Source organism: Jaculus jaculus, chromosome 4, assembly GCF_020740685.1.
Source record: "Jaculus jaculus isolate mJacJac1 chromosome 4, mJacJac1.mat.Y.cur, whole genome shotgun sequence".
NCBI classification, from domain to species: domain Eukaryota; kingdom Metazoa; phylum Chordata; class Mammalia; order Rodentia; family Dipodidae; genus Jaculus; species Jaculus jaculus.
The window spans coordinates 113738736-113754186 of NC_059105.1; the positions used below are offsets into that span (position 1 = coordinate 113738736).

Genomic DNA, 15451 nt, shown 5'->3' on the forward strand with positions numbered 1-15451 from the left:
TATATTAAGGTCTTTAATCCATTTGGACTTGAGTTTTGTGTATGGTGAGATCATTTTTCTACATGTGGTTATCTAATTTGTCTAGCACCATTTGTTGAAGATGCAATCTTTCCTCCATTCTATGTTATTGGCATCATTGTCAAAGATCAAGTAGCTATGAATGTTTGACCTAAGGTTTGGGTCCTCAATTCTGTTCCATTGATCTATACTTTTTTTATTTTTAGAGTTACTGGCTTTTTAAAAAAAAATTATTTATTTGAGAGCAGCAGACAGAGAAATAGGCAGATACAGAGAGAAAGAGACAGAGAAAGCGAGAGAATGGGTGCACCAGGGCCTCCACTGCAAACAAACTCCAGACATGCGCACCCCCTTGTGAATCAGGCTAATGTGGGTCCTGGGGAATCAAGCCTCGAACCTGAGTCTTTAGGCTTCACTGGCAAGCGCTTAACTGCTAAGTCATCTCTCCAGCCCTACATTTTTGTTTTTATGCCAGTACCATGCTGTTTTTGTTATTATGGCTTTGTAATATAGCTTTTGATCAGGTGTGGTGATAACTCCAGAGGTGTTTCTTTTGCTGTGAATATGTTTGGATATCCAAGGCCTACTGCCATTACATAGGAATTTTGAGATCATTTTTTCTATCTCTGTGAAGAATGATGCTGGATTTATTTTATTTTATTTTTATTTTTATTTTTTCAAGGTAGGGGCTCACTGTATCCCAAGCTGACCTGGAATTCACTGTGTAGTCTCAGGGTGGCCTTGAATTCACAGTGCTCCACCTACCTCTGCCTCCTTAGTGCTGGGATTAAAGGCATGCACCACCATGCCTGGCTTGATGCTGGAATTTTTATTGGTATTGCATTAAATGTCTCTCTATATATAGATTTTTGTTTTTGTTTTTTGAGGTAGGGTTTCATTGCCCTGGAACTCACTATATAGTCTCAGGTGGCCTTGAACTCATGGCAGTCATCCTACCTCTGCCTCCTGAGTGCTGGGATTAAAGGTGTGTGCCACCATGCTGGACTGGACTTTATTTGGGGGGAGGTTTTTGATTACCTTTTCAATATAGATGAATGTTATAGGTTTGTTTAAGAGACTAATCTGCTCTATTTAATTTTGGTAGGTGGTGTATGACTAGGAATTCATCTATTTCTTCCAGATTATCCGGTTGTGTGGAATATTAGGTTTGGAAGTATGTCCTGATGGTTCTTCTAATTTCACTGATGTCTGTTGTGTTCTTTCCCTTTTCATTTCTGATTCTGTTAATTTGAGACTTTTCTCTTTTGTTCTCTTTTTTCATTTGATCAAACTGGCCAAGGGTTTATCAGTCTTGTTTATTTTTTTTTTTTTTTCAAAGAACCAGCTCTTCATTTCATACATTTTCTTAGTTGTTTTCTTAGTTTCCAGTTCATGAATTTCTTCTCTGACCTTGAGTGTTTCTTTTCATCTGAAGCTCTTAGGGTTGGATTCTTCTTGTTTATCCAGTGCCTTTTGCTGAATGGCTAGGTTATTAATATGGGATCTCTCCATCTTTGTTATGCAGGCATTTAGTGCTGTGAACTTTTGCCTTAATTGTGTCCCATAAGTTTTGGTATGTTGTGTTTTCATTAATAGCAATTCTATAAGTATTAAAATTGTTTTTAAATTTCTTCCACAACCCATTCATTGTTTAAAAGTGTGTTGTTCAGTCTCTACGAGCTGGTGGAATTCCTGATATGTCTGTTGCTGTTAATTTCTAGCTTTAAAGCATTGTGATCTACTATGATGCAGGAAGTTATGTCAATTTTCCTGAATTTATGGAGGCATCTTTATGGCCTAATATATGATCTGTTTTAGAGAAGGGTCCATGGGCTGCTGAGAAGAACATGTGTTCTGTAGAGTTGGGGTGGAAAGTTCTATAGCTGTCTGTTAGGTTTAGTTGATGTATGGTGTTGTTAAGCTCTATTATTTCCCTGTTGATTTTCTGCTTGATCTGTCTATTGATGACAGTGGAGCATTGAAGTCCCTACTATGATGATGTTGGTGTTTATTTCTGTTTTATTGCCAAGTAAATTTTGTTTAATAAACTGTGGTGCACTTGTGTTAGGTGCATATAGATTTGTGATTGTGATGTACCTTATGTTGGATCATTCCCTTGATGAGTAAGAAGTTTTAGTTTCTTTTGGTTTGAAGTGTATTTAATCAGATATTTATATAGCAACACCTGCTTGTTTCTTATTTCCATTTGTTTGGAATTTCATTTTCCATCCTTTCACCCTGAGGAAGTATCTGTCTTTAGTGGGATTCTTTTTTCTCTTTTTAAGTTTTTGTTTTATTTTTATTTATTTATTTGAGAGCGATAGACAGAGAGAAAAAGAGGCAGATATAAGAGAGGATGGGTGCACTAGGTCCTCCAGCCACTGTAAACAAACTCCATGTGCGTGCATCCCCTTGTGCATCTGGCTAATGTGGGTCCTGGGAAATCAAGCCTTGAACGGGGGTCCTTAGGCTTCCCAGGCAACCACTTAACGACTAAGCCATCTCTTCAGCCCTTTATTGGGTTTCTTGAAGACAGCAGGGAGAAAGGTCCATTTTTCTGAGCCACCAGTTAACTTTTATCTTTTGATGGGCATTTAATATTTCAGGTTATAACTTTGAGGTTTGGGCTGGAGATATGGTTTACTCATCAAGCACTTGCCTGTGAAGCCTAAGGACCCTGGTTTGAAGCTCGATTCCCTAGGACCTACGTTAGCCAGATGCACAAGGTGGCACATGCATCTGGAGTTTGTTGCAGTGGCTGGAGGCCCTGATGCACCCATTCTCTCTTTCTCTCTGCCTGTTTCTTTGTGTCTGTCTTTTGCTCTCAAATAAATAAATAAAAATAACTGTTGAGGTTCGATTTAATCCCTGCCATGATGGGGTGCTTAATAGGACTAGGTGCTTTCCTGGGCTTTGTATGTTTTTTGAGCCTGGTTTAGTTTTGGTATTGTGATCTTCTTGCTGGCTCTTGAGATTAGTTGTTTCACTCTTCTGCATGGCGTATTCCCTGAAGTGTTCTCTGTAGGTTTGGCTTTGTGTTCATATAATTGTAGAGCTGACTTTTTTCATGGAATGTTTTCCTTTCACCATCTATTATAAAGGATACTTTTGCTGCATACCATAGTTTGGGTTGGAAGCCATAGTTTTTTAGACTTTGAAGTGGTCCATTCCAGACCCTTCTGGCTTTCAGGGTTTCCATTGAGAAATCTGACGTAATTCTGATGGGATTGCCTTTGTATGTAGTGAGTTGTTTCTCCCTTGCTGCTTATAATACTCTCTTTTTGTTCTCACTGTTAAGAGTTTTAACTGTGATATGCCTTGGAGAGTTTCTTCTTCAGTCCTGTCTGTTTGGTGGTCCATAAGCTTCTTGTATCTGGATGGGCCACTCTTTTGTGATATTGGAAACATTTTGTTCAATAATTTTGCTGAATATGTTCTTAATGCCTCTGGCCTGTATTTCTTCCCTTTCTGGTATACCCATGATCTGGGTATACCACAGTTCCTTTGTATTCTGTTCACATGATTTTTTGAACTTAGCAAACTTTTTGGATCAATTTCTTCTGTCTTGTCTTCCACATGTGTGATTCTGTTAGTGAGGGATTCTAGAGAGGTTTTAAAATACCTTATTTGGGTTTTTGTTTTCTGTCGTGTTATTTTGTATTATGTCCATCTCTTTTTTGAGGTATGATTTCAGTTTAAGATCTAATTTTCTTCTTGGAATTCATTCTTGTATTTGATCCTCTCTTCATTGAGCTTAATCAGCTGGTTATTGAGATCTTCTATTTGTTGACTCACTTTCAGTTCATTTATATCTCTTTTAGGGCTTCACTGGTTTTCTTCAAGTAAGTTAAGCCTACTGACAAAAATTGAGTGCTTTAAAAGATGATTCTGCTCAATTTCATTGATATTATTGTTAGTTCTTTGATGGTTTGCTTCCAGTTCAGTGATTCATTTGATCCAAGTCTCATTGGTTGTTGTGTTTTCATTTTGGGATTGAATTTCTGTTGGTTTTTCTATGATTTCACTGGAGGCTTCCCTTGTGGGATTAGGTATTCTTGGTGGGGCTTTCTCAGTTTTCTGACTTTTGTTGTTTTTGTTTTGTGTGTATGTGTTCTACCCATCTTGGGAAAATGTTTTATTCTATTGAGTTGAGGGGGAAGCAAGTATTCGTCCTTGTAGGATATTTAGGGAGTGTCCTGTTTTAAGTATGAACCAGATTGTTGTACAATGGGGTTATAACTGCAGATGTGCAGGTTGTGGAGATTGCAGGTGCATCAAATTACCTGGGAATTTGGGAGGTGGGGAACTAGGTGCTCTGGCCTACTCACTCCACTTGCATGCACTCTTCCGCACAAGGGAACCAGGGGTCAGGAAACCAGAAGTTGGGATGCTGGGGAGCCAGAGGCAAGAAGCCAGCTCCCACGGTAGCCTGTGACTCCTCTGGCTTAGGGAACAGGGATTTGGGGACCCAGGAGCCAGTCAGTCAGGAAGCCAGAGCAAACGTCCTGCTTCTACAGCACACACACAGGGACCAGGCCGCCCCAAGCCAGCAGCAGGGGTACCAGGACCAGGGAACTGGGAGCTCTGGGGTACTCACTGTGCCTGTGTACCAGGGGCAGTTCATTCAGGAAGATGGAGCAACAGACCTTCAGCAGTATGCCCATAGGGGCCATGCATCCCCAAGCCAGCATCAAGGGTACCAGGACCAGGGAACTGGAAGGCATGGAAGGAACTGGGATCTCTGGCCTACTCAGTTCGCATGCACCCTCCAGACCGTTACTTTTATTTTATTTTATTTTATTGTTTGAGATAGAGTCTCATTTTAGCCTAGGCTGACCTGGAACTCACTGTAGTTCAGGCTAGTTTTGAACTCCTGGTGATCTTCCTGCCTCAGTCTCCTAAGTGCTGGATTCAAAGGTACTATGCCCTGCATCTTCCTTACTTTTAAATTAACTTTGTTCAGGTTCTCAGGATGTGAGGATACAGTCAGTTTCTTTGCCAGAATATCACATGAACTGCCTCTAGCTCAGTTCCTGATAAAGCCATTTTCTTCTCTGGAGTCTCATGAGTCAAGCCATATCCACAGTTCTCAGCCTCCTGATCTTTCAAACTGCCACCAGAATGGCTCATTAAGCTTGATTATGGTGTTGTAAGGCTTCTCTAGTCCAGACTTTCAAGTCCTTCCATATTCTTCCCACAAACCAGTTCCAAATGACTAAGAACCACATTATCAGTTTTATTACACCACCAACCCCACTTTTTGGTACCAGTTTGCTGTATCAGTTAGCTTCTACTTGCTGGGGCAAAATACCTGATAAGCATCAGTTTAAGGGAGGATGGGTTTAATTCACCTTAAGGTTCTGGGCTATAGTTTGTCATGGTGGGGAAGGCATGGTGACAAGAGCTTGAAGCAGTGTGAAATGGGTCCACAATGAGGAAATAGAGGAAAAGGATGGATTCTCAGCTCACTTTCTCCTTTTTCCATATAGTTACAGGAACTCAGCCCATGGGATGGTACTGGCCACTTAGGGCATGTCCTCCCACCTGAACTAACCTAATTTAAAAAATACCTCACATTTGGCAGAGTGTTGGGTTACTTGGCTGGGCTCGGGGTTCTGTTCTAGGTAGCTGGGGCAGCTTGAGAGGGATGTTCTGGAAGAGGTAGAGCAGGATGCTCCTGAGTCCCGTTGCAGCCCCGAGTGAGCCTACGCTAATTTCCTTATATAATCAGTCCCTATGTAGCTAGTGTGGAGCCTGAGAGGATTATGACAATGTGGCAGGTGATGTGGGACCAGGGCACATGGAGTGGGGAAAGAGGGATTGAGGGACAGGTGAGGCAGGGATGGAGGGAAGTTCAACGATGTCCTGGCTGCCTTTCCTTGAGCCCTGCCAATGATGCTGTGAACACTGTATAATCTGAGTTCTGGGAACCAGGTGATGGAGATTGCTGAGCACAGATTAATGCCGAACAAAAAGAAAAGAAAAAAGAAAAAAATTTCCTCACCAGACATGACCAGATATTTTTGTCTGTAAGTGATTCTAATCCTGTCAGGTTGACAAACAGATATTAACTATCACAAAGGTCATTCTCAGAGTTACTCAGTCCAGGAGGGAATGTCTGTTTTGGCTCATGAGTTCATCAAATTCTTTCTGTGCAGACAGTTTGCTTCTCTCTCAGTGCTTGTTCTAAGGATTGGTATGAAGCTAACATGGGTTCTGGAGGACATCTACTTTGCATTTCCTTAACTATCAGCCTGTCCTACTGGGTTTTAAGGGATTTTCCTTAGTGATTTTACATATCCCCTTACCTTTCCTATCTCTTGTTATTCTCTCTCCAACCTTTCCCAGGGATCTTGAGGCAAGAGCACAGAATGAGTTCTTCCGAGCTTTCTTCAGGTTGCCAAGGAAAGAGAAGCTTCATGCTGTCGTGGACTGCTCCCTGTGGACGCCCTTCAGTCGCTGTCACACCGTGGGGCGGATGTTTGCCTCTGATCGCTACATCTGCTTTGCCAGCAGAGAGAATGGTTGCTGTAATGTTGTCCTTCCACTCAGAGAGGTAGACCCAGCCTTCCACTTCTATTTCTCTACTCTGTTCTTTCTGCAGAAGCCTGTATTACTACTTTTAACATTGGTGTGAGCAAATTCACACACACACACACACACACACACACACACACACACGTCAGGAAGGAAGGGCTTATTTCAGTTTACAGTTTGGGGTCACAGTCCATCATGCCAGGAAATGCATGGCAGCAGGAGCGTGAAGCAGAGCTGATCATATTGTCTGCAATTAGGAATCAGAAAGTTAAGAATGCTGAAGCTCAGCTATCTTTCTCCTTTTTATTCAGTCTTGGATCCCAGCCCATGAGCTGTACCACCTATAGTTAGGGAGGTTCCTCCCATTCCAATTAACGTAATCTAGACAAACCCCTCACAGATATACCAAGATTTGTTTTATGGTGATTCTAAATCCTGTTAAATTAACAACCAAACATTAATGATCACAAGTCCACCCTTGGTCAAGTTAATACTGAAACATACTCTTCCACATATCCCCATTCCATCTAAATGTAAAAGTCCACATAGGCTTTAATAGTTCTAATTCTGTACAAAAGCACATGTGCAGACTCAGGTAAATTCATAACTGTGAGCTCCTATAGCACTAGAAAGTAAGTTACCTGTTTCTAACATTCATCAATATGGAACATATGTTCCTAACCCAAAAGGGAAGAATGTCATAGCAAGGAATGATCAGAACAAAGAAAAACTGAAACCCAGCGGGGTGAACTCTGAATCTTGCAACTCTGTACCTGGCACCTGGACTCATGATGATATCTAATCTGGGCTCTAAAGTGCTTGGGCAGCTCCAGCCCTATAACTCTGATGGCCTGTAGCACTCATAGCCTCTCTCTTGGGGCAACTCCACTATGAATCTGCAGCTTTCTTCAGGAGACATTCTATGGCACTGACATCTCCCAACAATATAGGATATCCATTGCAACTTATGGCTCACTTCATAGTTTCATGCAGGTATCTTAGGGCCTCTTTGCAGGGACTCAGTAGCTCTCTGGTTCCATAATCCCGTCAATTTTGCATCTTTCATGCCTGTAAAACCTATATAACATGAATGATAAGACCAAGATTCAGCGGTGGCAGCCTTTTTATCTTCCAGGCAGGCTGACCTTGGAAAACTACTTCCCCAGGTGGTTGTGTTCTAGTAGAGAACCCCTTCAGTTTAGGCTTTTTCAAATGACTTTGGGTTTATATCAGATGGAACCTCCAGTGGGTGGATTTTTGCCCTTTAGACACAGTTTCTACTGTCCCAGAACAGTGCAGAAAGTTTTTGTTCAATGGTGTTGATCACTTTAACAATTATATCTTTCTCAAAACCAACCTCAATGCTATTCTGTCTTGAGATTTCATCTACCAAACAAGGTTGGTGTAAAGCAAATGATTGGGTTAAGCATCCCTCAAGTTACCAGGATTCAGACAAAATGTAGCCACTTTCTTTGACAGCATGTATTATGATCTGCCTCTAGCCCAGTTTCTGATAGAGTCCTTGTTTTTCTCTAAAATATCATGAGCTGGGCTACCAGTGTTCATGTTTTTCTCAGCATTCTGATTTTCCAAACTTTCACCAGAATGTCCCCTTAAGTTGTGCTTACATAATTCAAGGGCTTCTCTAACCCAAAGTTTCTAACTTCTCTACATTCCTCCTGAAAACTAGTTCTTAAGGCCTATAGATCACATGATCAGATTTATCACAGCAACAGCACAATTCTCAGAACCAATTTTCTGTATGAGTTACTTTACTTGTTGCTTTGACCAAATACCTAACAGGAAGCAGCTTAAGGAAGAGAGGGTTTTTTTGTTTTTGTTTTTGTTTTTTATTTTGGCTTACACTTTTGAGGAAAGGATAGTGGCAGGTTACCTGGTCACACTGCATCCACAGTCAGGGAGCACAAAGTGAGCAGTGCAGTGGGGCAAGGCTATAAAAACCTCACAGCCTTCCCCTGTTGATCCTTTTCCTCCAACAAGGCTTTACTTCCTAAAGGTTTTGGAACCTTCCCAGTGTCACCAGCTGCAGACCAGATGTTCACACATGTGAGTCTGTGTGGGTGTAGCAGACAGTTTAGGGTTTGCTGAGATGAACTTCCAGACCAGGCACAATTAGGGAGGAAAGGATATTTATTGATGCTTACTGATTCAGGGGAAGTTTCATAATGGCAGAAGAAGCTGGCCTTGCTTTCACAGGTCCAAGAAGAGAGGGAGAAGGAAGCCACAAGCTCAAAAGCCAAAATCATATAGCACATTTCAGGAACTCTAGGTGAAACTAGGCACTTTGCATATCTTTAGTTTGGAATTTCAAACCTTCCACCATAATTTAAGGTCTGCCAAGTGATACCTCCTCCAGCCAGGTGGCTGCAGATCCAAACTACAAACTAATAAAAACACTGAATATATTGGGGGCCATCTATTCAAATTACCACATTCCGCCTCTAGCTCCCAACAGATTCAAAACTATCACACATTGTGAATTGTACTCAGTCCAATTTCAAAGGTCCCCATAGTCTTTACCAACTTAATATAGTTCTAAAGTCCCACATATCATCTGAGATTTAAGATTGTCTCTTAGCTATGAGTCCTGTGAAATCAAACAGGTTATATACATTTAACATAAAGGCACATAGTAAACATTTTCAACTCGTATAAGGCATCAAGGAAACACTAGAACAATAAAGACTCAATCACCATCAAGCAAACATCAAACTTCTGCAGTTCAGGTTGAGTGACTGGCAGTCTCTGGACTTGCCAATGCCACCTTTCCAGCTGGGCTGAGTAGCCAAGGAAGACTTCCATCCCTATCTAATAGCCTCTATGGTAGACCTTGCACAGTTCTGATATATCTAAAATGTCTTTAGGTCTCCGTGCAAACCATAGTCCATCTTCCAAAGGCTCTTCCAGCCTATCAGGAAATCAGGCCCTACCACATACTGCATCTCAGCAGCAGCTTCTGGAACCATGTGCAATTCATGACCACTCCATATGTTTTTCTTGCTTCTAAAACTAATACCAGGTGTGCAGGGCACAGCCATATTCTTCATTCAGGGACAAAATAAATCATGACCTCAAAAAGCACATTCCTTCTTCAGTCAACTCTTTCCAAGAGTTTGCATTGTCTATCATAGTCTTTCCTCAGTCTTTCCTCATGGTCTTTCCATTGTTTTAATGTAAAGCATTTGGGCCATCTTCCTTAAGATTGTTAATGGGTTTCATAATAGCAGCTTCAGTAAAATAAAACTAGTCTCAGTGCGTGTAATTAACTTGCTTGAGGTTTTCCTACTTAAAATCTTAAATATTTCAGTTCAATATTTTTAGCCAAGTACATCAGTCCATTACAGATTTAATCTTGATCAAATTCTCTGGGAATGGGCAACAGAACGCAGCCAGCCCTTATGCTAGTAGCCCAGTTCCAACAAAGTCTCCTTCCCTTAGAGACCTCATAAGCCAAGCCTTCAAGTTCAATCCTCTCTGCAGTTAGCATTCTCAAACTCTCATCAGAATAGTCCATAATAGTTGGCCTACTGCTCCAGAAGGTATATTCAGTTGCAAGCACCAAATTTGTGCCCATTCCTCCAAAACAAAGGTTCCAAAAGACCAAAATCCACATAATCAGATTTATCTCATCCCACTTCTGACACCAACTTGTATTAGTCAAGGTTCTCTAGAGGAAAAGAACCAATAGAATGAATTGTATTAAAAGGGAATTTATTGGATGAGCTTATGGCAGTCCAACAAGAGCAGGTTGCAGGCCTGAGAGTCCAGGAACTCAGTAGCTGCTCAGTCACCAAGCTTGATGCCTCAGCAGTCCCAGTCCAGTACTGAAGGCCTGGAGGCTTCCTGGAGAGACATTGATCTTCAATCCACGCTGGTCTACAGTCCACACTGGAAAGCAGCAAGCAGCCAGGTAGGAGGTGGGCATACTTTCCTTCCCAGAGCTTCCTTAGATAAAGTCCACTCTGAGAGAGGCCACCCATTCTGGGGAAGGGCTCACCTTGGAGGAATGATTCCTCCTTTAGTCAATCCTCCTTGGAAGCAACCTCAGAGACCCACTTACAGTAATGTGTATGGATTCCTAAACAGATCAAGTCGACAAAAAACTTAACCATTGCAGTGGGACATTTTAAATTGAAACCATAGCATAACCTTTTGCCTTTTAGCCCATGTATTTGAGTCCTTTTCTGTGACTCTGATAAAATACTTCAGACTAGGTAAACTTATAAACAAAAGAAGTTTAGCTTATAGTTTTCAGACACAAGAACATGGTGCCAAGTTCCTGCTAAGCTCTGGTGGGGGCTCTTCATACATGGCATCATAGTGGCCAGAGACATCACATGGTGAGATAGGAAGCCAGAGAACAGAGAGGGACCAATCCTACTCTTTTTAATAAATACCTATCTTGTAGGGACTAACTAGGGCTTTGTGAAGGCTACATTAATCCTTTTTGAAGGTAATGTCCCTACAGACATAACTACTTCTCAGTAGACTCTACCTTTTAAGGTCTCATGGGAGACTAGGCTTCTAATCTGTGAGCCTTTAAGGACACACTGAAACTATATCAAACCATAGTATCTGGTGATGCTGCCTATGAAGTGGGCACTGGAATTCACCACATGGTTTTGCTGTGTAAAGATTGACAGGTAGATGACCAAGCTTTTGATGATGGCAGGGCCTGAATTGGCCTGTTACCAAACTGTTATTTCTTTTTCTGTTATTGCTGCAGTAGCCTGAAGTTTGCATTGAGGGAACAGTTACAAACAGAACCCACTAACCTCCACATTATTGATAATGCTATTATTAAAAAGTACATGTCTCACAATTAACAGTGTTCACAACATCTCTTAGGAGTAAATTTTCCTCTTTGCCCCCAGCCCCAAAAGAACAACGTATAAAAAGCTTCACCTTTAGGAAATAAGTCACAAATTTCTTGGTTTATATACTTTCCTAAAACTAGTTAATTTTTTGAAAATACGAGTCAAGTGCCTTTTTCCTATAGAATTCTGTAGCTCTTTTCTTGGAAATGGTAGACATAGCAGTTGTCTTCCCATTTCTGGGACACAAGTCCCAACCAGAAGCAGCTTATTGGAGGAAAGGATTTATTTTAGACATAGAATTTTGAGGGGGGGGGGAATTTCATCCTCCCTGTCATTCAGAGAACAGCATGTCAGCCCACCACAACCTTGCATATCCACAGCAGAGAGAGAAGTGCAGCAAGAGTGAGCTCGCACTCACACAGTGGGCTAGACCAATGAACCCCAGCAACATAACTCCTCTAGCAAGCTCCACCAACCAAGGGCTACACCTGCTGGGGACCAGGTAGGGTGCAAACTCACAAACAGCCGAGGCTGCGGGGACATTTTACATTCAAACCACCCTAGTAGACAAGGTGAGTTCACTCCAGATCCAAGCAGCTCCATCTTTTGCTTCCAGGTGTCCCTGCTGAGACTGTGCCCTCAACTCTGGCACATGTGGGCTTCTAGAGTCTCACTTCTTGTCCTGAGCACTGTTCTTGAGAAAACTCAGTTCTCACACTCATTATTTTGCAGTAAACGTGTTATTTCACAAAGTCTCATTTATATTTTGTTAATTTCATACACGTAGTTGATGCATTTTGGTCACATCCACTCCATTACCCTCTTATTCCCCTCCTACTCCTGGTATACACCCATTCTTCTTCTCAACTGGTCTTTCTTCTACTTTCACATTGAAAAAATTTTCTTTGTGTTTGACCAACTGAGTTTAATTGGGGTTGCTTACATGAGCCTGGGTTATTTACTGGACCTTGGGCAACTTACCAGTGGTTACACCTCCAAAAGGACTGGCTCCTTCTCCAAGTGAACATTAATTGCCAATAGTTTGTCAGGGAGGTGAGCCCCTCCCCCAACTATAATGCCGCTTTGGTGAACCCAATGTTATGTAGGCCATTTTACATGTATTCTTATCAGTGAAGTAAGAAATCTAGAAAATGCCTCACATTCTTCAAAATAATTTTTTCCAGCCATACATGGTAGCACACATCTTTAATTCCAGCAGAGGAAGGAAGATCACTGTTTGAGGCCAGCTTGAGACTAAAGAGTGAATTCCAGGTCAGCCTGGGCTAGAAGTTTAGTGGCATGCAGCATATCCTTCTTGTTATTTAGCCAACATCTCTAAAACTTTTTCAGCATCCTAACTGAACAACTATAACCTTATGAATTTGACTACCCTAGGTACCTTATACAAATTGAATCATGCAGTATTTCTCTTTGTATGACTGACTTATTCTACTTAGTATAACATCCTCAAATTTCATCCATGTTGTTAAATGTCCAAATTTCCCTTTGAAGGCCAAGTGATAACTCTTGGGTGTACCAAAGTTTCCTTAGCCCATGGATAGAATTTTGGGTTGCTGCCACCTTTCTGTGTTGGTGGGCCATGTACACTAAACCAGTCTTTGCAGAAGGCAGGTATTTTGTTTTGCCTTCTGTCCTGGGGTATTTCCTGAGTATGTAATCGAGAGCCTGCCTGGCTCCTTCCTTACTGACTGTGTGTCATCTTTGCCCCAGGTAGTGAGCATTGAGAAAATGGAGGACACGAGCCTATTGCCTAACCCCATCATTGTCAGCATCAGGAGCAAGATGGCCTTCCAGTTCATCGAGCTCAAGGACAGAGAAAACTTGGTGGACAGCCTGCTGGTGAGACTGAGGCAGACCCATGCCAACCATCCTGTGCATTATGACACCTCAGCTGGTGAGGATGACATGGTATGAACCTTCCCAGAGATGGCCTTCCATGGCTTCTTAGCACCTCCAAGGGAAGTGATATGAGGAAAATGTGTTGGAAATGTGGGTCATACGTCAGTGTGGTGCCACTTCTGATGCCCTGGGTGCCCTGAGTGGGTGCTTTGTGTATTAGAGGGGCTGATAGGAGATCACCTGCTTGGAGGGGTCAGTGGATGCCCCTACATGCTGTATGGATTGGAGGAGTTGACAGGGTACCTCTCTGCAGGTTAGAGAGGTAATTGGAGACACCTACACAACTTGGAATGAGTAATATCCCATCTCCAGAGTGACAAACAAGGGACATTATTTGGCATAGCTATAACCTGTTAAAAGAAGCTTTGTCATCCCTAAGTTTGGATAGCTATAAAAATGGATCTGATCGGGCTTCTGTGTGAGAATGAAAATACTTAGTAGCAGAGGCCAGTAAGTTAAAAAGGAGACATAAAGGGAAGAGAAAGGAAGGGAGGAGGGTACTTAATAGGTTGATATTGTATATATGTAAGTACAATGATTGAGATGGGGAGGTAATATGATGGAGAATGGAATTTCAAAGGGGAAAGTGTCAGGGGGAGGGAGGGAATTACCATGGGATTTTTTTTATAATCATGGAAAATGTTAATAAAAATTTAAAAATTAAAAAATAAATAAATAAAACATGAAAAAAATCATGAAGTTGTATTTGTTTTTGCCTCTGCAATGAACCAAGAATATAAGTTATTACCTTTTGCTAACCTCATGCAAAGGACAGGCACATTTCCAAAGAAAGGCTATCAAATTTTACTCACATGCTTCCTCGCTGAGGAAATAAATATCTTCTCATGTTTGGCCTAGACTGCAAGAACCCAAAATGTTATACAGTAAAATAAAATCTGCCTTCTGTGAGGCTTTTAAAATATTAAAAAAAAAAATGGATCTGAGCCGGGCATGGTAGTGCATGCCTTTAATCCAAACACTGGGGAGGCAGAGGTAGGAGGATCACCAAGAGTTTGAGGCCTCCCTGAGACTACATAGTGAATTCCAGGTCAGCCTGAGCTAGAATGAGACCCTACCTAAAAAAAACAAAACAAAACAAAATGGATCTGGATTTGCTGGGATCTCATCTGCTATGACTGTCTTTAAAACAAAAATTTTAAAAATATTTATTTATTTGAGAGGGGGGAATGGGTGTGCTAGGGCCTCTAGCCACTGCAAACAAACTCTACACACTTGTACTACCTTGTGTATCTGGCTTTATGTGGGTACAGGGGAATCGAATCCGGGTCCTTTGGCTTTGCAGACAAGGGCCTTAAGCTTATCTCTCTAGCCCTGAATTTTTATTTTTAATTGATGCAAAGTAATTGTGCATATCTTTCTCTCCATTTGTCTATTTATTATCCTCATAGGCTTCACCTGTGTTTTATTCAACGAGCATGTGCAGCGACAAGTTTGAAATGGTATCTTCTCCAAGTAGCAAGGAACGCGAGAAGGAAAAGAGCCCATTGCCACACCCTAAGCCCCTGACTGCAGTCTTCCAGCAATTGGGCAGCCAGAGCCCCGACTCCTGCCTGGTGAGTGAGGCGCCCCTTGCCTTGGGTGCAGGATGGGGGTGATGTTCTCTAAGGTGTTTGTTCACGGTGTCTGGGAGTGCCAGCTCTGCAGGGCCTTAGGTGTGGCTTGACCTAAGAGGCAGGAGTACCTCGACTTCTCTTCCCTCTTTTCTTCCTAGGTACCAAAGAGGGAAGCTGGCTCTTCCCCTGTCCTCTTAGTGGCTTTCTCCTGCCAATCTCACTGTGTGGATTGAGCAGCTAGCAGTGCTGTCCATAAGTCTTTCTTCTGCTAGCCAGGATGTTGGTGTGTCCCTCTGAAGAGATTCTGTTTTATTTCCTGGGATAAAGTGTTGCCTGCTTCTATTTTTGTTGAACTGAAAATATGTTTGCTACATTTACAGGATTTTTTTTTAATAGGGAAAATTTGAGGCAGTTGATGTGGAGCTGGTAAACACACTAGTAGGTGCACTGTGAGTGGGCAGGTAGGAAGCCGTGCTGCGGCCGCACCAGCTAGGGGTGGCCTCGAGCAGTGTTACCCTGCTGCTTCTCATCACTTGTCATCTTCAGTTGTCCAAGCGGAACCTT

The 15451-nt window shown here is 42.0% G+C and overlaps 1 protein-coding gene and 2 non-coding genes across 7 annotated transcripts in view; all 3 read left to right on the plus strand.

Annotated features, from left to right (window-relative positions):
- Tbc1d8 (TBC1 domain family member 8) overlaps nt 1-15451 on the plus strand; it is a 163480-nt gene that overhangs the window by 106819 nt on the left and 41210 nt on the right. For 4 of the 5 annotated variants that reach the window (XM_045146887.1, XM_045146888.1, XM_045146890.1 and 1 more), the window contains 3 exons: nt 6367-6574; nt 13125-13322; nt 14723-14887. In XM_045146887.1, the coding sequence (XP_045002822.1) occupies nt 6367-6574; nt 13125-13322; nt 14723-14887 (571 nt within the window). The remainder of the gene's footprint in view (nt 1-6366; nt 6575-13124; nt 13323-14722; nt 14888-15451) is intronic. The other variant, XM_045146889.1, reaches the window with a different exon arrangement.
- LOC123460534 lies at nt 5693-5824 on the plus strand. The gene has a single exon (XR_006637078.1).
- Nucleotides 5905-5985, plus strand: LOC123460505. The gene has a single exon (XR_006637054.1).